Source organism: Phascolarctos cinereus, unplaced genomic scaffold, assembly GCF_003287225.1.
Source record: "Phascolarctos cinereus isolate Bilbo 61053 unplaced genomic scaffold, phaCin_HiC Scaffold_5;HRSCAF=322, whole genome shotgun sequence".
Classification (NCBI taxonomy): Eukaryota; Metazoa; Chordata; class Mammalia; order Diprotodontia; family Phascolarctidae; genus Phascolarctos; species Phascolarctos cinereus.
Window position 1 is genome coordinate 347,296,901 of NW_027555958.1, and position 26,282 is coordinate 347,323,182.

The 26,282-nt window shown below is 35.8% G+C and overlaps 1 protein-coding gene across 8 annotated transcripts in view; it reads right to left on the bottom strand.

Annotated features, from left to right (window-relative positions):
* The window catches only part of AKT3 (AKT serine/threonine kinase 3), a 414,511-nt gene that overhangs the window by 130,834 nt on the left and 257,395 nt on the right, over positions 1 to 26,282 (bottom strand). For 6 of the 8 annotated variants that reach the window (XM_078156268.1, XM_078156264.1, XM_020982079.2 and 3 more), the window contains 3 exons: positions 21,016 to 21,148; positions 17,442 to 17,586; positions 6,947 to 7,078 (listed from right to left, as the gene is read on the bottom strand). In XM_078156268.1, coding sequence (XP_078012394.1) covers positions 6,947 to 7,078; positions 17,442 to 17,586; positions 21,016 to 21,148 — 410 coding nt within the window. The remainder of the gene's footprint in view (positions 1 to 6,946; positions 7,079 to 17,441; positions 17,587 to 21,015; positions 21,149 to 26,282) is intronic. The other 2 variants (XM_078156263.1, XM_078156266.1) reach the window with 1 other exon arrangement.

A 26,282-nucleotide genomic window follows, 5' to 3' on the forward strand; every position in this document is an offset into this window, starting at 1 on the left:
AAATTGAGGGGATGCCCATCAATTGGGTTATGGCTAACAAGTTGTGGTACATGAACATAATGGAATACTATGGTTCCATAAGAAATGGTAAATAGGCAGATTTCAGAAAAACCTGGAAAGACTTAAATGAACTGGTGCTGAACCAGGAAAACATTATACACAGTATTAGCAACATTGTGTGATGACTGACATAGCTCTTTGGAATGATGTAAGACAATTCCAAAAGACTCATGATGGAAAACACTATCCACATCCAGAAAAAGAACTATGGAGTCTGAATGCAGGTGGAAGCATACTATTTTCTCTTTTATATTTTTCTTTCTCATGGTTTTTCCCTTTTGTTCTGATTATTCTTTCACAACATGACTAATGTGTAAAAATATGTTTAATATGATCATACATAGCAATTCTAACTGAAAAAAAATTTTTGAAGCAAGTTTCTCTGATAAAGGTCTCATCTTTCAAATATAGAGAGAAATGAGTCAAATTTTACACACACACACACACATATATATGTATATATATAATATAAAATAAGAGCCATTCCCCAGTTGGCAAATGATCAAAAAATATGAAGTCAGTTTTTCAGATGAAGTAATAAAAACTACAGCCATATGAAAAAACACTGTAAATCACTATTGATTGGAGAAATACAAATTAAAACAATTCTGAGGTACTACTTCACACCTATCAGATTTCTTAATAGGACAGAAAAGGAAAATGACAAATTTTAGAGGGGATACGGGAAAATTGAGACACTAATGCACTGTTGATGGAAAGGTGAACTGATTCAACCATTATACAGAGCAATTTGGAAATATCGTGAAATATTTATAGCAGTTCTTTTCTGGTAGCAAAAAATTAGAAACTGAGAGGATGCCCATCAATTGGGGAATGGCTGAACAATTTGTGATATATGATTGTGATAGAATACTATTGTGCTATAAGAAATGATGAGCTAGATGCTCTCAGCAAAACTTGCTAAGACTTACATGAACTGATGCAAGCGAAATGAGTAGAACCAGGAGAACATTCTACACAGTTAAGGGCAATACTGTAAGATGATCAACTATGAATGACTTAGCTATTCTCAGCAATACAGTGATCTAAGACATCTCTAAAGGACTTATGATAAAAAATGCTATCCATCCCCAGAGAAAAAAAAGATAGAGTCTCAAAACAGATCGAAGCCCACTTTTTTCCCTTTATTTTTCCTGGATTTTTGTTATTGTCTATGTTTTCTTCCACAATATTACTAATATGGAAATATGTTTTGCATGACTATATGTGTATGACTATATCAAACTGCCTGCCTTCTCAATGAATGGTTGTGGAAGAAGGAAGAGAATTTGGAACTCAATTTTAAGAACATATGTTATAAAAATTGTTTTTATGTGCAACTGAGGAAAAACAAAACACAATTTTGTTTTAAAAGAGTAGGGATTGACTTATTTTTGTTTTTGTATCCCTAGCACCTAGAATAGTTCCTAACACAGAGAAAGTGCTTAACACATGTTTGTTGATTGATTCATTGATGAAAAGACCTAAGGACATAATTCAGTTTGGGGCCCAAGATTGTTTAAGTCTCAGTGATGCTTTCTGGATACCTTTTACCTTTTAGCATTACTATTTGTACTTATGTGAATCAGAAGAAATGTGTTGTGGAAATCTATGAGCATTAGGAAGTAAATCAACATCATGGTCTGGAGATATACATACAAATACACAAATACTCCCGTGTGTGTGTGTGTGTGTGTGTGTGTGTGTATGTATGTCTGTCTGTCTGTCTGTATGTCCCAATATATGTGTGTGTGTGTGTGTGTGTGTATATGTATGACCCAAGAAGATAGCCAACCATTTTACTGTCATGTTAATACACAGCTGCCTCAAAATTCATTAAGCAAGAAGCCACAAACCATCACAGCTCTACTTCCGCACTCTTCAAGAAGAATTTTCTTTTTAATGCACAACATCAAGTTCTCTCCCCTAGAGAAATGTGCCAGACTCTTCATAGGGATTGACTTTTCTTCTAACCTTCTTAGGACTTTCTCTATTTCATATCACTTTGTTAATTTATTAGCACATGAAAATCAAGCAATCAATAAATATTTATTAAGCACCACTATGTGTCAGGTATTGCGCTAAGTGCTGGGGATACAAAAAGAAGCAAAAGAAAGTCCCAGACCTTAAAGAGCTTACAAAATAATGGGAGAGACACATGCAAATATATAAAAAGCAAGCTATATACAGGATAAATAGGAAATAATTAAAAGAGAGAAGGCACTGAAATTAAGAGGGGTTGGGGAAGGTTTCTTATAAAGGAGGAGGATCTTAGTTGGGACTTAAAGGAAGCCAAAGAGATCAGTAGTGGGAACAGAGGAGGGACAGGATTTCAGGTATAAGGAAGAATGCCAAGAGGTGAAGTGTCTCGTGTGGATCAGTCAGGAGGCCAGTGTCACTGAATGGAAGAGTGCATGTCAGGGAGTAAGATATAAGAAGAATGGAAAGGTGAGAGAGGGAGAGTAGGTTATAAAGGACTTTGAAAGCCAAACAGAGCATTTTGTATTTGCTCCTACAGGCAACAGAAGTCACTGGAGTTTACTGAGTAGGGGGAGTGACATGAAAATCATTTCAGTGGCTGAATGGAGGATGAATTGGAGTGGAGAGAGACCTGAAGCAGGCATACCCACCAGCATGGGTATTGCAATAATCAAGGTGATGAAGGCCTGCAACAGAGAGGTGGCAGAGTTAGAGAAGAAAAGAAGACATATGCAAGAAATGTTGCAAAGGTAAAATCAACAGACCTTGTCAATTGACTGGATGTGAGGGGTGAGAGAAAGTGAAGAATCTTAGATGAATCCTAGGCTGCAAGCTTGAGGGAAGCATGGTGTTACCCTTTATAGTAACAGAGAAGGTAGAAGGAGAGGAATATTATGGGGAAAGATAATGAGTTCAGTTTTGGACACACTGAGTTTAAGATATCTAATGGATATCCAGTTTGAGATGTCTGAAAAGTAACTGGAGATATAAGGTTGAAGGTCTGCAGAAAGACTGGGGCAAGATAGGCAGACTGGAGAATCATCAGCATAGAACTGGTAGTTAAATCCAGAGTTGCTGATGAGATCAGCAAGTGCAGTAGCATAGAAGAAGACAAGAAGAGAGCACAAGACAAAATCCTGAGGGACACCAAAGGTTAACATTGTTAACATCTTGAAAACCACTCACATATTCTATTTCATTGCCTTACTAACATTTTGTCTTTACTTATTAGTCATCTCAACTTCCCTGTTCATTTCTGTGTCTTCTACTTGTTCAGTCATTTCAGTCATGTCTGATTCTTCACGACCCCATTTGGGATTTTTTGGGCAAATATACTGGAGTGGCTTGCTGTTTCCTTCTCCAACTCATTTTACAAATGAGGAAACTGAGGCAAATAGGGTTCAGTGACACAGCTACTAAGTGTCTGAAGCCAGATTTCAACTTGTGAAGAGCAGTCCTCCTGACTCCAGTCCCAGCCATTTACCCACTGTGCCACCTAGCTTCCCCTTCTACTACTTATCTTTTTTAAATAATTTTTATTGAAATCATTTACTTCACATACCTAAATCTTTCCTGAGGGGCACACAAGTCTCCCTCCCAGAGAACAAAGAATTTTTTTAAAGAGGAAAGGGGGAATAAATCAGCACAACTGAAGAATCTATTATAAAAATCTGAAATTATATACAATGTTCCACACTTGTGGACCCCCCCACCTCTGCAAAGGAGGAGACTTTGAGACCAAGCTTGTCCTTTATAATTTTGCAATATTCAGTTTAAATTATTTTGTGGTTATTGTTCTGGTTATAATCATTGTGTATATATTATTTTCTTGGCTCTGCTTATTTCACTTGGCATCAGTTTTATATAATCTTCTTTGTACTCAGGATGCTTAGCTTCTTATGGGACAATAATGTCCCACTGCATTCATGTAACTCAATTTAATTAGCCATTTCCCAATAACTAGGTTTCTACTTGCATCCAGTTCTTTGCTACCTTAAAAAGTGTTGTTTTGTTGCATATGGAGCCTTTCTTTTTGTCAGTGACCTCATTGGGATTTATGCCTAGCAGAGAACTCTTTGGGACAAACAGTATAGACATTTTAATTCCACTTCCAAGTTCATGCTATGAAATTTCTTTACCTGATCACAATCTATTGTCATTCCACCTCTCCATATGCCTTGTAACCCCAAATCCTCTTCTTGGGCCTCATGGTGACCTCTAACACCTCAATCCGTTGATTCTTTCCAAGTCTGTCAACCCTATATTGTCCTCTCTTCCCTATCTTGACCCCTTGGTAAACCAGCTCAATTCTAAACTGTCCTCTTCTCTCTAGTCTTTATTCCTTATCCTATCACACTGATCTTACCTTACCAAGCCTCAGCCTTGGATTACCCCAACCAGATGTTGCCTTTGCTCCTACTCATATGCTGCTGAACAAAGCCGGAGAAAATAATAACTATGTTGACTGGGTCCACTACAAATTTACTTTACTTAATATCAATTAGGCCCTCACCATAGTAAGGTAATGCTGTCATTCTTAATTGACTCACTATACCACTCACCATTGTGCCTTTTGTAAACTTTTTACAGTTTCTTAAACTGGCTCTCCCTCCCCAACCCTCTCAGTCGAGGACCTGGCCTCATATTTGACTGAAAATATTGAAGCTATTTGCTGAGAGCTCCCTCTTCTCTCCTTTTTATCTCATATATATGATAATGATAGTAAGCATCATTAGCTAACATTTATATAATGCTCATTATGTACCAGGCACCGTGTTAAGGGCTTTACAAATATTATCTCATTTGATCATCACAACAACTCCAGGAGGTAGGTGTTATTATTATTCCCATTTTAAATGAGGTGAGACAGGCAGAGGTTAAGTGACTTTCCCAGGGTCACACAGCTAGTAAGTGTCTGAAGCTAGATTTGAACTTAGATCTTCCTGACTCCAGATTTAGCACTCTATCTACTGCACTCACGTGAAAGTTTCTCAATTTCATGCAATTAAAATTATCTATTTTATCTTTTGTAGTTGCTTCCATCCTAGTGGGTTAAGAATTCATCATCTAACCACAGCACAGAGAAATATGTATCCTGCTTCTCTTGTAATACATTCATGGCACGGTTTTTAATATATTCCAAGTCATCCTTCAAATTTCCTCCTTTACAATTTCTTTTTCACCTCAAGACATTCTCCTGCTCCTTCTCCCAAATAAACCTCTTTCATGGAAAATGAAAGCAGAAATCATACTATAATGCAAGTCTGGTAAACAATACTCATATATACACACTGATGCTCTGGGACAAAGGAAAAAGGAAAGAAATGGAGGGGCAAAGACGAGAATGTTAGCTGTATATTAAATACTAATAGCAATCGTCTGAGTTAGTTCATAGAGTTAACACTTAAATGGCTTTTTTCTCTCAAAGGATCTTCCACTCCCCTGCAAGCCCTCAATCTAACAAAAGCATAAACACAGAACAGGCTTATTTAAACACTGACAGGACTTACATGAGAGTCCTTGGCACAGCACTTGGAAAATACTCTCTCCCATGAAATTAAAAGAAATGTCACGAACTCACAGCACTATATTAAATTTTCATGGCCTCATTTACGGCTACAGGTTTAGCATCTTTCCTAGAGATTCAGATTGAGTACCTCTCCTCAGCCTCTGATGGGTATGCTTGATTCCAACAAACAGTAGCAAGTTCCTTTGCCTCAGAATTCATGTATTTCAACACAGCCCTGGCATTCTGAATAACTCCTTCACTTCAGTTCAGTTCAGCCCAGTCCAGTTTAGCCCAGCCTAGCCCAGACTCACTCCCAAACTTTTAAAGCATAACATTTACTCAGTCTGCAGTGGTAACCCGGTTCTTCTCCCACACTGCATCTCTAGTCAAGATTACTATCCCAGAAGTTCCTATACATTCTTTTTTGGGGGGTATGGGGAGGTGGGAATTTCCAACACATCCTTTTCTGGAAAGGATGTACACTTACACTTCCTTCAGAGGAGAAAAGGAGAAAGGATAAGTTTGGTGAACTACTGACACATATCCTTTACATGTATGTATTTAATTTCCCAAGGAGATTGAAGCTCCTTAGAAGAAATGAACATATTTTAATTATTTCCAGATTATATCTCCTCCAGCACCAAGTGCCTTACAGATAACGGGCAATAAAAAGTTGGTAAGCTTGGAACCAAGAAGGGACATGGTTTGGCAGAAGGAATGGAAGCAAATATTCCAGATCAAGAAGTAATGTACAATGATTCAAAGGCAGAATTCTTGATAAAATGAAAACAGTTTTTTGGTACACAGGAAAAGATAGAGTGGGTATCTGTTAATAAAGACATTAAATTTTAGTCTAGAGGTAAATCAGTGCTAGGAAAAAGGTACTAAAATAATTAACAAGATACTTTATTACGAAGTTTTAAGTTTAACATAGTCATCAGGGGAATTCAGAAGGCTATGCAACAGAATGTCAAAGCCTACAGTGGCCTTTCCTTATAAGAATCTACCCCCTTAATTTTCTTTAAAATATTCACTTTTTGTCTACCTTATGGGGCCATAAATGTGCCAAACAATACCAATCATAGCATGTTGAATTTGAATAATAACATACTGAATTCAGCATGTCAGTGCTTTTTAATGCAAAATATTTTAATACTGTTCATACAATGAGTTACACAGAAAATAATGTTGCATTTCCACATATTTAAAATCAAAATTATTATTCTTTTGAAATATCAGTAGTTATATTATTATTATGTATTTTCCAAATTACTAAGTAAATATTAAAAATCAGATTTTACTTTAAAGGAAGCACAACTTTATCCATTGTATGATAGGGAAAGTGAAAATTCCTACTTCACAGGATAAAATTTCTGAAAGAAGGGGGAAATAGGTTACCTTTGCAATAATTACTTCTTTCTTCAAAATCTTCATAGCATAATATTTTCCACTTGCCTTCTCTCGAACCAAAATCACTTTTCCAAAAGTGCCTTTACCCAACAGTTTCAAATAGTCAAAGTCATTCATTGTCTGGAAAGGGACAAATGAAAAATGAGTAATGAAAATTAAGTAATGAATGGTTCACACAATCACATAGAACTGAAGTATACTTTAAAGATCTCTCTTTTTATAGATATCAAGCCCGGAGAAGTTTTACATTTTTCTTAAGGTCATATAAAAAATGGCACAGCCACTATGATAGCACATAATTGATTTATACAAACAAATAGATGCTTAGATATAAAATTAACTCAATACAAACTGAGCACTAAATATTGACATTTTAATATTTTGTAGCTAAGTCAGCAAAATATTACTTAAGTCTCAAACTATCTAAAGATTTTTAAAATATGTTTCTAACCTATTATTCCAGTAAATCTTACATTACTTTCCCTCACACACTTAGGTTCCAGCCAAAAATATATTTGCTGTCTCCCATTCATATAAATATGTAAATATTGCCTCCCATCCCTGGAACATACTCTCTACTCTCCTCTTATAATCTCTAGCTTCCTTTTAGGCTCCACTCAAATGCTATTTCCTACATGAGGCCATTCCTAATTCCCCCTAGTTATCAATGCTCTCCCCTCTATTGCTTCGTATTCACTTTATTTTTTATGATGACTTATCTGGGTATATGACATCTTTTCCCAGTATATTCTTTGAGGCAGGGCCTGTTTCATGTTTGTCTTTGTATCTTCTGACAACAGCGTCTAGTATACACCAGGTATATGATAAATGTTTTTTTAAATAAATGAATAAAGCTTTATTTGAGGGAAAAGCCCTACATTTTGATCAATGGACACATTTGCTAATCAAAACACCATGCTGGGTTCTATGGAGGCAGCTAAGTGGTGCAATGGATAGAACACTGGAGCTGGAGTTAGGAAGGTCTGAGTTCAAATGTGGCCTGAGAAACATACAAGCTGTATAACCCTGGGCATGTCAATTAGATGTTTCAGTTTCCCTATTTGTAAAATGGAGATAACAATACCAACTCCCAGAGTTGTTGTGAGGATCAAATGAGATAACAATAGCATGCTTAGCACAGTGCCTAGCACATAGTAAGGGCTATCTAAATGTTAGCAATTATTATTATTATCATTACTGTGGGAGACACAAAAACTTCAAGATACAATTCAGTGGTCTGCAGGCAGGTATGTGTGTGTCTAAACGGCTATGTATATTTATATATAAAAAGCCCACTGAGTGGTTTAATATAAGTCAGACCGAGATAGTTAGGGAAGACTTTCTGAAAGAGGTAGGAAAAGAGGTATTCAAGCTTTTCTATAATTGAAAAACACACAGGATTTTGATAAAGAGGTAAGTAAACAGAATTCCAAGTGAGCAAGTACATGAAGACGGAAATGCAAGAGACATATCAAAAAAACAATGATGGGGCAGCTAGGTGGCGCAGTGGATAGAGCTCTGGCCCTGAAGTCAGGAGGACCTGAGTTCAAATCCAGACTCATACCAAACACTAGACACTTACTAGCTGTGTGACCCTGGGCAAATCACTTAACTCCAATTGCCTAAACAAAAAAAAATACTTTTTTGGGTCCCATGAAAGGTTAAGTATAGTAGTGATAAAAAATTTGAAAAGGAAACTAAAGGCTAGACTGTGGGGGGCTTTGAATGTAAAGCTAAGTAAGGTACTTGGACTTTGTCCTATAGTCAACAGGGTGTTATCATAAGTTTGTTTTGAATTTGCCTCTTTTAACTCTTATTTTTTCCCTTTTACTACTAGTCAAGAGGATGACACTTAAAAATTACATTTTGTATCTTCTACATTCTCAGCATTTCCATAAAATACCTTATACAATGACAGTCAATAAATTTTTGTTAATGATAATTAAATATCACTGATTATGAATATACAATTTGCAGTGCAGAAAAAAAAAGGTATTTGTTCAATGGCCATACCCAATTTCTAATTGATAATGAATTAAAAACGGACATCTAAATATTTAATATAGTTGTAAGAAGACCATTACATCATTTAAATATGTGTCATACTGTATGTAGTGTGAATATGAATTGTCCCAAAACTTATCATCCTGCAAGTTGAAATTAACTCTGAAACTCACACTTCCTCAGCACTTACTGTATCTAGATTCCCCCACCTCCCTCTGATGGGAGAGGGTGGGGGATGGCAGTGGACATCTTGGAGCTTCTGCCATCCCCTCCTTCTGAGGAGGACACCAGAAAATTCACCTCATCATTTCCTACCTCACTGATCTCCTGGATTTCATGATCTCCAGAAACTCAGAATTCTACAAAATGAATTCAACTTTGTAACTCACACCTCCTCAGATTATTTCTCATTGTAGCTGTATGACTTCATAATGCCTCCATGTGACCTCATTGAGGGCAGGGACTATCTTTTGCCTTTTTTTTTTTTATTCCCAGCATCTGGCACAATTCCTGGCACATAGTAAACATTTAATAAATGTTTATTGGGGGGCAGCTAAGTGGCTCAGTGGACAGAGCACTGGCCCTGGAGTCAGGAGGACCTAAGTTCAAATCCGGCCTCAGACCAAACACTTGACACATACTAGCTGTGTGACCCTGGGCAGGTCACTTAACCCCAATTGCCTAAAAAAAAAAAAGTTTATTGATTCTAACTCCTTGATTCCAGTACAGGCCAAATTGGCCTATAAGGGACATCCCAGGAAACATGAACCAGAAGCTTCCCTGGAAACTTCTAGGACCTCCAGGAACATGATGACACAATAATTGTGTAGTGGCAGATATGATGACTCCTTGGTTCTTTCCATCCATGTGGTGTCTCAGCATCTCAAATTCCACCCAAATATGGAGTCATCATGTTTAGAGTGTTCCCAGAAAATGTCCAGGTGGGGTCTAGGCTCATGCTCCCTAAAATGACTCAATGAAACAATCCAACCTCTATTATAAAAAAAGAGTATTTTATTTTCATTTTTAGGTAAAGATTAAGAAATTACATATAAAATTATGTATAACTACATAGATATTATTCTCAACATAATGTCAGTTTAGATCTCCATAATATTCTATTACTTAGAGTTTCAATTGCATGTGCTTCATTTGCTATTTGAAAGCACTACCAAAAAATGATGTGCATACTATGTGTTCTAAATATATCTAAATACATAGCCTGGGAGTCAGGAGGACCTGAGTTCAAAACCGGCCTCAGACACCTGACATTTGCTAACTGTGTGACCCTGGGCAACTCACTTTAACCCCAATTGGCTAACCCCACCCAAAAAAGAGAGGAAAAGAATAAATAAATAAATAAATATGCCTATATATTAAAAAAATGCAATCACCACACTCTGACCTAATTCACAGATAATAAGTATAAATTAAAAAATATATAAAATGCTTTGGAATTCAAAGGAAAGATGAAATAATTTTGAGATATGACAATTTGCCGTAAGAACTATAATTCTTAGGTATAAAAAGGTAAAAAAAAAAAGTATGACAGGCCTAATTCTGAATTTCACAGCTTCTGTCAGTTTGACTGTCAACCTTTTTTCTTTGTAATATGCATTTTGCATAGCAATAAATATTAGTATAAAAAAAATCCTAGTGACAAAGTCAGAAACAGACTTCAGATCTATTTTGACAAAACTCTTCAGAATATTTAAAAAGCATCAGTGTAACCAAATGCTCATATTCTGCCAAAATTACAAAGTATTTGTCTGAATTTTGTAATCTGAATGTAACTTGATTTAGTATTCTAACCATGATACATTGCTTAGATAACAAAAGATTTTCATTTGTGCAGGGTATCAAAGGACAAGGCAAAAACTTACATTTAAACTGAGAAAGTAAAAACTTTCCATAAAATCAGTCTTCCAATCACTAACCTCAAGAATTAATTATTAAAATTCCAGTTTATTAAGTTACATATTTTGATAAGTTGAAGACTTAGTATCACTAATGTTAAATATCCTGTATATTCTTTTGACTGTTTTTCTAGTCAAGGAAAGCAAACATTCTCTTAACAAGAGAAAGGAAAAAAGAAAAGGCACATTAATTAAGAGATGAAGAATAAGATTTATAATCTAATTTAACAATTTAGATATTAAAATTAAACATGTATTCATAGTAAAGGACAATTCAAACTCTATTACAAATAAATACTTTTATTTTCAGTTTTAGATAAAGAAATAAGATACCACTTAGTACACAAGATATGACTTAGCAAAGTTGTCCAAAAAAGTAAAATTATATATCCCAAACCCTGTAATTTATAATTTTTTAAGTGGGATATATGTCATAGTGGATAACTCTGGGATCCTGTCTCAGCCAATCCAAAGCAGACTAGAGTAGAAAAGACCTGCAGTGATAATTTAGTCATGTCAAGCAACAGACCAAGACAAGCCTCCTGTTTATCAGAAATTACCAAGGCAAACATACCACAGCAATATTTTTGTACTAAATGTCTGTCTATCTGGGCATTAGGTACTCTAGCATCTACTCAGCACAAATACCCATGAGTCAATTCTCCACTTCCTGCCTTTCTGCTTCCTGTTCTCTCCTACCAAAAGTTAATACAGAATAATGATAAGATAAATATTCTTAACGTTGTCTCCAAAATACTAAGTTTATGACATAAAAGGATTTAATTTTAAAATCTAGATGTCACTATACATATCAGTGAATCAGCTGCCCCCATAGAACCCAGCATGGTGTTTTGATTAGCAAATGTGTCCATTGATCAAAACGTAGGGCTTTTCCCTCAAATAAAGCTTTATTCATTTATTTAAAAAAACATTTATCATATACCTGGTGTATACTAAGTGAATGTAAATCATTCACTGATATGTATAGAGTGATCACTTTATGAGTATGCTTATTTAAAGGAATTATTCTGATAATGACATTAAGTATTAAAGTTCTTCTCATCTAGTCCAAACCTCTCATTTAACAGATGAGAAAAATGAGGCCCACAGTGGTTTACTTCACAACTTCACAAAAGTAAAAAATGACAAAAGCAGGATGTGAATTCAAATTTCCCAACTCTAAGTCCAATATACAACCATGACACAATGGAGCCTAGCATAATGCCTGACAAATAGTAGAATGATGTAAGAAATAGATTCTTGCTTGATTCTGAGTGGAAGGCACTTACAAAGCCCTGGCCTTAACCAAAGAGAAAATGTGCTTGGAATTGTTTGGAAATGATAAACAGAGAGAAGACACCAGGATTAAGAGTGATTAGGAAGTTACTGTAGAAAGTGGGATTTTAGCAGGAAGCTGAGAAAAGCCAGGAAAGATGGGAGTTGGAGATGAGGAGAGAGAGCATTCCAGGAACAGGAAAAGCCAGTGAAAAAAATGAGTTGGGAGGTCAAGAGTCTTGTTTAAGGAACAATAAGAAGGCCAATGTTACTGGATCACAGAATACATGGGAGGGACTGAGGGTGGAGAGAAAATATAAAAAGTCTGCAAAGGTGGATAGGGAGGAGGAAATAGTTTATGATAGTGTCCAACTTGCACTTTAGGAAAAAATACTTTGACAGCCAAATGGAAGACAGAATAGAATAGGGAGAGACTTATGGCAAGAAAACCATTCAGCCTAATATAGCCATAATGTGGGCATGATGTCATCACTTAGGATGACGATCCAGCACCAGGGTGAATGCAGTGGTCAGAGGAAAGGTACATGAACAGAGATGCTGTGAAGGAAAAACTGACAGTAACTGGCACTAGGCTGTACATAGGAGGTAAGAGAGAGGAGTTGAGTGTAACACCTAGATAAAAGCCTGGGTGACATGGAGGATGCCGGTGTCCTCAACAGTAATAAGTTAGCTGGGAAAAAGGGATGGTCTGAGGGATAAATAATGAACTCTGTTTTGGACATGCTGAGCTTAAGATATCTACAGAGTTCAAGATGTTTAATAGGCAGTTAGAAAAGTGAAAATAAAGGAGAGTTAGAAACTTTGGAGCTGGATAAAAAGATTCAAGAATCATTAGCATAGAGATGATAACTGAAGTTATGAAAGCTGCTGAGAGCAACAAGTGAAATACTATAGAGGGAAAAGATAAGAGAGAACAGGATGAAGCCCTATGGGACACCCATAGTTAGCAAGTGTGACTTAGATTTAAAAAATAAACAAACAAAAAAAACAGCAAAGGATAGGCAGGAGAACTAGGAGAGAGTAATGTTAAGAAAACCTAGAGAGAAAAGAGTGTCAAGGAGAAGATGCTGATGAATAGAAAGGCTTCAGAAAGGTAAAGAAGGATGAAAACAGAAAGGTTTGGCCAGGAACCAAAGGAGTTGATCAGTAGGAGAGTCACATGGCCAGGTCTATCTCTAAGAAAAATCATGTTGGTATTGGTGTGGAGGCTAGAGTGGAGTGGGGACAGAAGTGAGTCAGAGACATATTAGAAGGCCATTGTAATAATATATGTGAGATTCCTCAATATCCCTAGTCCCCCATATCCGAGCTGTTGCCAAGGCTTGTCAATATCTCTGCAACATCTCCAATAAAACCATTCTCATCCGACTGCCACCATTCTAGTGTAAGCTCTCATCACCTCATGTCTAGATTACTGCAACAACCTGCTGCTGTATCTACCTGCCTCAGGTTTCTCTTCATTCCAATCCAGCTCTATTCAGCCATAAAAATGATTTTCCTAAAGCACAGGTTCAATCATGTCAACCCTATAGCTCCCTATTCTCTCCAAAACAAATACAAAATACACTATTTGGCATTCAAAGCCCTTCAAAACTTAGTGCCCTCCTACCTTTCCAGTCTTCTTATACCTTTGAATGTTCTCCCTCTTCATCTCCACTTAGTGGCTTTCCTAGCCTCCTTTTGAGTACCAACTAAAATCCCATTTTCTATAGGCAGCTTCAATTCCAGTGCCTTTTCTCTGTAAATTATTTCGTAGTTATCCTGTATATAACTTGCTTCATATATATTTGTTTGCATGTTGTCTCCCCCATTAGATTTAAAGTTCCTTGAGAGCGAGGAATATCTTTTGATTCTTTTTGTATCCTCAGTACTTAGCACAGTCCCTGGCACATAGCAGTCACTTAAAAATATTGACTGATTAAAATATATTGACTGCTTTGGGCCTGAACTAAGGTGACAGCTGCGTAAATGAAGTGAAGGGGCTGCCTGCAAGAGATATTGTGAAGGTAGAAATAGGAAGGCGTGGCAATTAATTAGGAATACAGGAGTGAGAGGGAGTGAGGAGTCTAGAATAATAATAAGGCAAGCCTAAGACACCAGAAGAATGGTGATACCTTCAGCAAAATAGGGAAGTTTGGGGAAAAAAGGTGCTTTTGGCAGGAAAGGCAACAAATTCTGTTTTAGGCAGGCTGAGTTTGAGATGTTTCCAAAATATCCAGTTTGAAATGTCCAACAGGCAGCTGGTAATGTGGAACTAAAGCTTAAGGAAGAGACTGAGACTAGAGCTATAGCCCTATAACCTATGTGCACAGAAATAGTAAAACCTATAGGAACTGATGAGGTTACAGAACCCAGGTCAAAGCTTTGAAGAATAACAACAGTTAGAGTAGTGAGAAGGAGGATAAATTAGCAGAGGAGACTGAAGAGTTGGTAAAGTCAGATGGATTAGCAACTACCTAACCCCATTCAAAAATTTTGATTAATCGAGAGATTCAAAACTGGCTCTGTCCTTAGCCCCTTCATGTTAAATATTTTTATCAATGCTTAGAATGGAGACATTGATGACATGCTTATAACATTTGCTGACAGAGGTAGGGGGAACAGGTCATATTTCAGATAAAAGCATATCCAAAAGGAAACAATGGGACAAATCTAATAGGAATCCAAGATGAAATTTAGTGGGTATAAATGTGAAACTTAGTTCTAAAATTTTTTAAAAACCAACTTATCTCTTTCCCTTCCTATTTCCCTATTGTGTAAGATAGATTTCTATATACAACAGTTTGTATATGTATTCTTCCCTCTTTGAACCAACTCTAGTGAGAGTAAGGTTGAAGCACTGCCCGCCATCCCACCCCCCATTTTCCTCTTCACTATAAAAGCTCTTCTTCGTATGCTTCTTTTACATTAGATGATTTTCCCCAATCTAATATTCCTTTCCCCCTTCTCCCCTCTAAATTTTTTTTAGATCAACCCAACATAATTGACTTACATTCATGTCCTCTATGTAGACTCCTTCTAAGTGCCCTAATACTGATAAAAGTTCTAAAGAGTTACATATATCATCTTCCCAAATAGGAATGTAAACAGTTTAACTTTAAGTCCCTTACGATTAGTATTTCATGTTTACCTTTGTATGCTTCTCTTGACTTATGTTTAAATGTAATATTTTCTATTCAGTTCAAGTCTTTTCATCAGTAACGCCTGGAAGTCCTCTATCATTAAATATCATTTTTCCCCTTAAGGATTATATTCAGTTTTGATGGATAGGTTATTCTTAATTCCTAGCTTCTTTGCCTTCTAGAATATCATATTCCAAGCCCTCCACTACTTTATTATGGAAGCCACTAAATCTTGCATAATCTTGACTGTGGCTCCACAATATATTAATTATTTCCTTCTAGCTGCATGCAATATTTTCTCCTTGATCTGAATCTCTGGAATGTGGCTGTAATATTCCTGGAAGTTTTCATTTGTGGATCTCTTTCTAAAAGTGATAGGTAGATTCTTTAATTTCTATTTTACCCTCTGGATCTAAGATACCAGGACAGTTTTCTGTAATAATTTATTGAAATATGATATGTAGGCTATTTTTCATTTATGGTTTTCAGTTAGTTCAGATAATTTTAAAATTATCTCTCCTTCATCTATTTTCCTGGTCAATTGTTTTCCCAATGAGATAGTTCACATTTTCTTCTATTTTTTCATTGTTTTGACTTTGTTTGATTGATTTTGAAGTCTCATGGGAGTCATTGGTTTCCAGGTGCTAAATTCTAATTTTTAAGGAATTATTTTCTTTAATGAGATTTTATACCTCTTTTTCCATTTGGCCAATTCTGCTTTTTAAGGAGTTCTTTTCTTCAGTGAATTTCTGCACCCCTTTTACATTTGGCCTACTCTGCTTTTAAGGGAGTTTTCCTCTTCAGTGAATTTTTGTGCATCCTTTATGATTAGGTCAATTCTGCCTTTTTAAGGTTTTACTTTCTTCAGTATTTTTTGCCTCTTTTACCAAGTTGCTGATTCTCTTTTCATCATTTTCATTTCATTTCTTTTCTCAATTTTCCCTCTACTACTCTTATCTCTTTCTTTAATTCTGCCAAGAATTTTGCAGGCTTTGAGCCTAATTAGCACTTTTCTTTGAGGCTTTGCTTGTATGTTTTATCACATTGTTGTCTTCAAAGATTATGTCTTAGTCTTCCCTGCCACTGCAGTAGCTTTTTATGCTGAAGTTCTTCTTTGTTGTTTGCTCACTTTCCCAGCATACTTCTTTACTTTGATCTTTACGTTAAAATTAGACTCTGTTCACCTTGGGAATGGGGAGGCACTGTACTAAGCTTCATGCTTTTTTGTGCTGCTGTTTTCAGAGCTAGTTCTAGTGGTCTGCAAGTTTTAAGTGCTTCCAAGGGTAGGGGATCTTCTTAAAGGATCTGTGAGGGCCTTTCTGACACTAACCTGCTGGGTCTATCGGTAACATAACCTAAGTAATATTTCCTTCCAAGCACCCTCAGAGCCTAAACTAATAAAAAATGCATTATAAAAACGACAACACTTATTTCTTTAGATGTCTCTTAAAATGACATTGCCTTTAAAAGTAATTGGCTTCTTAATTTTCTATAATCCGGGGGGAGGAGGGGGTGCGCGCAGCCACGGCGAGGGGAGACGTGTATCGCTGTCATAAAAATATGTAAACTTACAACCATTAATTGGTAGACTGAAACAACAAGGAGAAAAAGCTTTTGCTTCCCCAGCATTGGCTCAGGGGGAAAAAAAGTCTCTATTTCCAAGACTGCTCACTTTCCTGGACATCAAAGGTGCTAGGGAACCAACAAGGAAGTAAACCAGAACCATTTCTGTTTCTGCTTTCTGAAAAACATAGAATGCCAAATGGAAAAGGACCAAGTCATTAGGGAAAGACATTTATTTCCAAGTTTCTAAAACAGTATTAAAAACAAGGAGAAAAATGGTACAGTACTTAACAGTATCCTTTTGCTTCTTGGCATATCAGTCACAACTCCTTAACAATAAACCACATCAGCATTCAGTGCTAAGAGTGCTGAACCATAGAAACAAAGTGATATTACAGTCAATTTGTTTTTAAACAACACAAGAAAGTTTAGCTTCACCTGAACAGAACCACCCCATATGTTTGCATATCATATGGTTAACTGACTGACACCTTTTTACAAACAGCACTTTTTAGCATATTTCTTCTAGGCAAATTAGGGATGTGTTGAATAGTCTAACAAGTCATCATTGTGTTTTCCTACCTTTCTTTTATGATGAGTTGTAGAAGCATCCATTTCCTCCTCTCCTATATTATCAATTTGTGAAGTCGGACTACAGTTCATTCTCTCTTCTTCTTGCCTCTGAAGTCTGTCTGCTACAGCCTGGATAGCTTCTGTCCATTCTTCCCTAAGAATTGTAAATGAAACTTCCTGTTAACAGAGGATTAGAAAAAAGGCACAAATAGTTTCCAGTTGTAGAACTAGGTAAAGAAAACTAATCTGACTTACACATATTTTGTTTTGAAGAAAAGACTAATTCTAAAAGAGTTCAGCAGTAGAGGCTAAACGTTGGTGAGTGCTATGGGGCAGCGGAGGGGAGGGGTAAGGAGAGGCAAAGAAGTAGTTAAAAGAGGCCCAAAAATAGGACTACAGAGAAAAATATTTTTAAATTTTAAATTCAAAAAGCAGTCCCATTTATTCTCAATTATCTATAATGAATTTAATTACATTATGACTTTTTGCATCAAATTTTCAATTTTTGATATAATTATGCCCTTTTAAAAAATACAATCAGGATCTTTACTTGGTATTGCTCAGGTGGCAATGTAAGAGAATACTTTTTAAAAACAGGCTTAAGTTTCAGAAAGTCTATGTCCTACTTTGAAAATTCTATGGGGGCTAGGAGTTAAGAATCAAGATCATTTGAACTCACTTCCTATAGCACATCCAAACCAAGGCTGATTGTTTCTGTTAGCTCAACAAAACTGTGAAGGCCATCTAGACTTGCAGTTGCTGGCTAAAACTGAATAGTATATTACATAGAAGGAACAGAACAGAGCAGTAACCAAATTAATCTTTAATGATTCAGAGTATAATGTACCCAAAATCCAAATCAATCTTGAAATTTAATAGTTAAAAAATTGACTATATGGACTAAATTAAAAGGATTTGATATTATAAGAAACCTCTAAAACAAAAAGACCAGGCAGGAAAAATATCAATCTTATCTCAAGTTCTATTTTAAATGGTCACATCCTATGGTCTTTGCACAAATTTGTTTAAAGGAAAAGACAGGGGGCAGCTATCCAGCACAGTGGATAGAGCACCTGCCCTGAAGTCAGGATGACCTGAGTTCAGATCTGGCCTCAGATCAAAGACTTGACACTTACTGGCTGTGTGACCCTGAGCAAGTCACTTAACCCCAACTGCCTAAAAATAAAAATTAAAAAAAATAAAATAAAGAAAAAGACAGGACTAGAGGAGGAAACACATGTCCAAAGAAAGGAAAATATACACTAAAAGTTGCCCAATATGTTTAAAAAGAAAAGGAAAAAACAAAAATGGAATAAAAAAAATCAGAAAATCTCAACAACATTAAAGAAACAGGGAGTAATACTGCCCCTCTAAATCATGTCTAAGTAACTAAGAATTCTAGAAAAAATGGAATATTCCTTTCCCTCATAAATTTACACATGATATTCAGATGCCTCTGTGCTTCCTAAGAATTTCTATCAAGAACCTAAGATTCTTCAATAATAACTTCCAAACACCACAGCTTTGCTTTAGGATGGTGCTTTTGATCAATCTGAGTAGAAATTCCATTCAATCCCAACATGGAGGGTGGAACAATGGGAAGAACTAGAAAGGGATGGCACAGTATAAAGAAAATAAATATTTTTTCAGTTTAGTTCAATTTTTGCAATACTGGTTTCACTATTTTGAAAAAGTATAATGAATTCTCCAAATATCTGATATATTCACATCCAAATATAACAACAAAAATACACTCAAATGACAACAATAAATGATTTGGTGATTATTCAATGTTTGAATTACTCATGCCACTTCTCTCCTTCATCCCAAATAGATAACTCACAGTTAACTGTTAAAAGAAGAGATAAAGAAGAGATAAAGATAGCCACTAAAGGAAATAAAATAATACTGGTTTTGTCTTACAAAGAACATAATGTGGTATTGATTATTGGGTGTTTAGTGTAATTGAATGATGTGTTTTGGACTCAATAGAAATTACTGCTCAGATTACCAGTGAGTGCCATAACAATTTTTGCCTAAGGATTTAAACAATGAAAGTGTGTGTTTGTATGTGTGTTGGAGAGGGGAACTACAAGGTAGGAGAAACAAGCATTTATTAAGTGCCTACTATGTGCCAGGCACTGTGCTAAGCACTTTTTACAAATATTATTTCACTCGATCCTCATGGGAGACATGTTCTGTTAATTATCCCCATTTTGCAGATGAGGAAAAGAGGCAGGCAAAGATTAAGTGACTTTCCCAGGGTCACATAGCTACTAAGTATCTAAGGCCACATTTGAACTCTGAACTTTCTGAATTCAGGCCCAGCATTCTACCCACTGTATCACGTAGCTGCCATAAATAAGAAAACAGAAGAATCAAATCATTTCTCAAATGGAAGTAGTTTGGTTATTAGTCAACCAAGAATCATGTGTTAAGTGCTTGCTATGCACTAGGCACTGTGTAAGCACTGGGGATACCAAGGAATGGTCTCAATAACATCACATTCTGATGACAAAGGCCTGTGAAAATAGCATGTGTGTGTATGTGTGTGTGTGTGTGTGTATAAAAACATACAAATATGTGCGTATATGTATACATATGTATACACATATATGTGTGTGTGTATATATACATATATATATGTGTATATATATATATGTACACACACACACACACACACACACACACACACACACAGAGTAAATTGGAGGTAATTTCAGAGGAAAGATTCTGACATTAAAGGGGACCTGGAAAGTATTATTGGCAAAAGGTGAGAACTTATTTGTGAACTGAAGGAAGCCAGGGAATCCAGGAGGCAGAGATAAGAAGGGAGAACATTCCAGGCACAGCAGACAGCCAAAGAAAAGGCAGGGTTGGGAGGTAGAATGTCTGGTGCGAGGAACAGCAAGAAGGCCAGTGCCACTAGAATGCAGAGTCCATTGAAGGAAAGAAAGTATAAGAAGACTGAAAAGGTACAGGTTATAAAAGAGCATAAAAACCAAATCATGACATATTTATTTGATCCTGGAGATAATGGGAAGCCTCACTTTGATGATAGCTGAATGAAGGACAGACTGAAGTAGAGAAACTTGAAATAGGTAGAAAGAGTCTGATTTCTAAAAAGTTCTATTTTCTCTTATAAGCTACATCCTATTGATAGACTTATGAACCTAGTAAACATGAAATAGTCTGAAACAAATTTCAAAAACATTTTATCCTATGGAGGCTAAAGAAGAAATTCTTACAGGCCACCTGGGAATAGTATTATTCTAAGAGTGGTAAAAGTATAAAAAAATTTAATTTTAGTGAACATATAAAACTGAATTCACATTATCTGACAATGCAAGCCTGAAAAATACTTTTAAGGGAAAAGAGAACAATTTATTTGAGTAAAATATTCATTCTTCCTTTTTTTTTCAGCATTTGTGCTTCCTATTCAAGGTCTATTTCTGTAATTTATCAGGTCTACTTATTTATCTATCATAATTGAAAAAAAGAACACAAAGAAGCAAAAACTATATTTATAGGTATAAAGCCAATTATCCACCTGTGGAGTGAATGACAACCCCCCCAAACTTACAAAAAAAAAAAAGCAAGTGACCTTTCCTCTGGAGTATCCACATGAAATGTTCGTTCTATAACAGTGGTCCACTGGAGGCATCTGATAATAAATGTATTTGGCTTTGGTCGTTCTGTTTTCATGAGTTGGCATTCTAAAAATAAAAGATGTTTCTGTAAATATTTTTGCTCAAATAACATAGCAAATGTTTTTTAATATTAAGTCTATATACATTATATGGGAGAAGATATATATTTATATGTATTGATATGTATATCAAACTACTAAAATCTTATGGAAATTTTAACAACTTTTACTGCCTACCTCCCTCTTTGCTTACCAAATAAAGTGAAACTCAACAGCTTTCAAAAACCTCCTACCATCTGAACCTAAAGTACTATGCCACTGGGATCTCCTCCTGTTATGGCCTTGTCATATTCTTTTTGGCCAAATTTGACTATTCGAAATTCTTTGAACATTCCCCCATAATTTACTTATGTCATTTCTTCCCACCCATCTGCCTTCCTCTCATCCTATCCCTCATCACTGGTTTTCAAATTTTTTTTTCACCATAAATGGCCCAGCTAAAATACCAACTCCTTTAAGAAGCCTTCTTTGATCACCCAACCTCATTTAACTCATAAAACTGCTGATTTATTCTATTTTTTGTGATCCTTATATCATACTGCCTTGTACTGTACTTATTCCTATACATCCTCCTAAAACTTTTTCTTCAGGGCAACAACTATATTATATATGCTTAACACAAAACACTGCACATAAGTACTCAATAAATGTTTGTCAAATAAATATATTAGTAATCAAAACAGTATATTTCAAACATAATGATTATGGTTACAATTCAATCTCCATTTAAAAAAAAATTCTTGATATTTTCGATTTCTTACATTGCCATTGTTATCACAAGTATTCCTCCTCCCATCCCTCCCAAAAAGCCATCCATATGACAACTAGAGAGGAAATAGGAATTCAGCACAATGATTGATCCACTGAAGTTCAAGTCTAAAACCACATGCAATGTGCAACACCTGTAGAACTCTTCCCTCCAAAAAGGGGTAAGCAGGTCAGGGAATTTCTTCTCATCTCTCCATTCCAGTCCTGCCTTATCTTGAGAAAGACGTTACATTAACTTTTGATTTGGGGCATGTGGTTATTCTTTCAATTTATGTTGTTGTCCCTGTGTATAGAGTTGTCTTAGCTCTGCTTACTTCCACTCTATCAATCACTACAGATCCTTCCATGCTTCTCTTTATTTATCACACACATCATTTCTTATAGTACAATTATACTCCATAACATTCGGGTTTCACAATTTACTTGGGCATTCCCCAATGGATGGGTACCTACTCTGTTTCCACTTCTTAGCTATCATAGAAAGTGCCACTATAAATAAATAATTTGAAGTTTTTGTCAACCTCCATTATTACAACTCTCTTCTCATTTTAGGTCTTTATATCCAAGGATGTGCTGGTAAATTTTTAACAACTGGCTTTCTAAGGAAAGAACAGAAGGAGAGGGCGGGGAGAATTGTACGTTCCACCCACTCTTCTCTACCCCTTTCCTGAATCTATTCAAACACCAGAACAATAAATAAACCAAGCCCTGATCAATACCATTTTGTGATTTCTGAGGTTTGAATGCTCACACTCAAAATTTAAAAGTCATCCTTTAAGCATATGAGCTAACTCTAACACACAACATACTAGAAAACTATACCCCCACAGAGAAAGACTCAAGGTACTGAATGAGACACACATTTTCAGATACAGTCAATACAGAACTGGTTTTGATTGTCTATGCACATTTGCTAAGGATTTTGTTTTTGTTTTTCTTTCTTTTTTTTCAATCTGATTTTGAGGCCAGGGTCGCCAAAAATAAAAAAATTAAAGAAAGAAGATTCACTGAAACATTGTATGTACGAAAGAAGGTAAGGCAAAAGGAAATACAAACAGGATAGCTTTGAAAGTTACATGTTGGAATTTATTATTTACTTAAAAGGAAATGCAAGGTACACATAACAGAACCTTCCAGTTTCATGGTCCCTACCACCACACTTTCAAAAAAAAGAAGAAAGCTATAGGCCCTTGGTCAAGCCAACATCATTTCATGCCTGGAATACTGCAATCATATTTCCTAATTCATCTCTCTACTTCAAATCAAAACTCACAAAGATTTGACTTCCTCTGCATATCAATTGTGCATGCCAACATGAAATTAATCTTAAAAAGTCATTTTAGTCACCTGAACAAAAACTTTAATAGTTCTTTCCATGCTTCCTATAAAGTTCAAACAAGGTGGACTAGTATCTGTGGCATTCTATCCATGACACAGCTCTTGCCTGCTTTTAGTTCCTTTTATTCCCTATAAAAACCCTTCTTTCCTGTCAAATTTGTTTCTTTCTTGTGTCACAAACATACCACGACCCTTCCTAAATCTAGGCCTTTTTCCACCAAGGCTGAAATTGTCTTGCTGGTCCTCTTTCTACCTAACAGCCTCACGTCCTTTAAAGTCTGGTTCTTAGAGGAAAAAGCCATATGACATATAGATTTGTATTTCATATAGCATGTAGAGCATAGTGCCTTGTATCTAGAAGTCAAAGAATAAATATTTGTCAAATGACTTAATAGAAGATTTTAAAAGGAATAAATAAATGAAAATAATGGATTAATTAGGTTAGTAAGTGGATGAAGAGGTATTTGAATTTTCACATATTTTATGTTGTTTTAGCAGACATAGATTCAGGCAACACTTCCAAATATAGTACTTATAACTTAGAAAAAGCATCATTTAAATGAACAATTATCATTTGCACTCAGGCCAAAAATAGTAGTACAGTACAGCAGACGAGCACTGGATGGTGGAAACTTGGGTTTGAGCCTCAGCTCTGCTACTCCCTCACATTGTGTAACTTTGGAACAGGAATAATCTTTGGAGGCTCACTTTCCAGATTTAAAGGTGAGGAAAAAACAGAAAACAGAAAGGAACTACCAGATGAAGTAGGAATAGTAATACTAACATACTTATAACACGAAGTAGAAACGATTTTTAAAAAAACTTAAGTACTATACACATATAAATAAATGATTATTACTATTACTAATTTGGGAATCTTTCTTTAAATAACAGATACATAAGTATCAAAATGATCTGGGTTGAAGGATTGATGAGAGGGAAATTTGGTTCATGTTCCAAACTGCTTTCACTCACCCTTCCTATATTTTCTAACTCTTGTACAAACCCAATAAGTTTTTTATAGCCAAACTCCTTGACCATCTCCAACTGTAGACTCTGTCCTGCTGCATCCTTTCCTTCAAGTAAATAATCCTTTATTTCATTCTGTCTTTAAATAAGAATGGAAGAATGGTCATTTTAAAACATTTGAGGTGCCAGACAATTCCTGGCTCAGGCCTCTTGGTGCCACTGTGTTAAGAGAAGGATTGTGATGAGAAAAAACTCTGGCTCAGACTTCCTGTCACCACTGTGAGAAAGAAGACATTGCACGAGGCTTTATTTTGAGTGCCCCGACATTGTTTCTGGAAACTCAAAGGTCATAACACCTGCAGAATTAAGGCTGGGAAAGAAGCCACAGCTCCTGCTTTGACCAGCTGGCAGATGTCAGTATCTTCCCTCTTCTGTTACTTGTTCCAAAACATCTATGGCCCCTCTTCTCTTGCTTTCTGTAAAATTTCTGTAAAACACAAAATCTTTCCTATATTGATTATTTATTCACATTCTATATAAAGTTGCTGAAGCTGAAGCTCTTGGTTCTGTAACTTATGAGCCTGTGCTCTGAGAGTAAATAAAATCTGCAAATAACTATCTCTGAATGTTGATTTGATGATTGGCAGCAGTATCTAATTAATGAACCCTTGGATAGTTTTTATCACAGAGGGCAGGCAGGACCATAGATTTAGTGCTAGAAAGGCCCTTAGAAGCCGTATGATCCACCTCTCTTATTTTAATGATGAGAAAATTGAGGTCCATAGGTTGGGTGTGTTGTCTAAAATCATAAAAAGTAACAGGGGTGAGCTATGAACCCAGGTACTTTAATTCAAAATTTAAGTGTTCACTCCACTGGAACATGATTCCTCTCCTAGGAATGTGGGGTTCAGGCCAATCAGAGAGCAGTATAAAGGCACTAGGCAAATCTGGGCAGGGAAAAAAAGACTGTAAGAGGTGGAAAGGGGGAATTGGAAAGGTGACCAAAAAATTGGCTTCCTAACTTTGAATTTTGCCATTAGTCAGGTGCCAAGAATCATCTTGTAGGTTGCCCTTAGATTGCTGATAACTGCTCCATAGCTGAGCTTTTGATACTAGATGCAAACTGGTGGTTTTGTTCTTGCTGCCTATCTGATTTACATAATTTCCATCCACATTTTCTGACTTCCATATCTCATCTTATGTAACCAAGAGCAAAATTTTTCCTATCGAGAAATTATTATAAGTAGTAACAATACTTGAAGTGTGCTTACTGGCCTGTCATTATATACATTTCTTATCATGATAAAACATGCACAATTTTTTAAAGGGCAAAGCTTACAAAATTATTTCACTGAAACAATTATCAGAAATTAAAACAGAATGAGAAAAAGATGTTAAGAACTACAATTAAATGAAGGTTAATGCTACACATGTGACTTCTAAAAGTTACCATGCTAAATACTATTTAAATACAGCACTTTTAATTCTCAGCAGGCATTAACTGCTGGAATTTATTAGAGTGCTAAGAGTTCAGCCCAAGGCTACCACTTTAGTCGCCATTCCCAGGCTAAATGAATTACTGAGAAGTGAAGTACTTCAATACTACATTTTGAAGAATGTTTTTCAAAATTCAGAAGAGCAAAAAACAGTTGGAACTCTAAATTATTGTTCAAAAACTGAGTAAGCCAGGAAAGCGAAGAACTCAACAACTCGTGAGTTCTTTTATGTCAGCCCTCCACAACTAGGAATCACAAACATGCGCAAATACTAGCTACAGGAAAATAAAAAGGAGCAATTAGTTTTAAGACTATTTCACATCACACTGACCCAAATGCTTAAAGGGAATTTATCAAGCCAATTCCAGAATCTTTCTTGATTTTTAACAGTATTTTTTCTTTCACTGGAGTCACAACCACCTTCAGTCAAATATAATTTTAAAACCCCAAGAAAAAAATAGGAAAGAATTTTGCAAATATATGGACAAAATATGTATATTTGGAGAAATAATTCAACATGCCTAAATAAGCAACGGCTATTGTAAAAAGTATAAAGTAATTAGGATTATT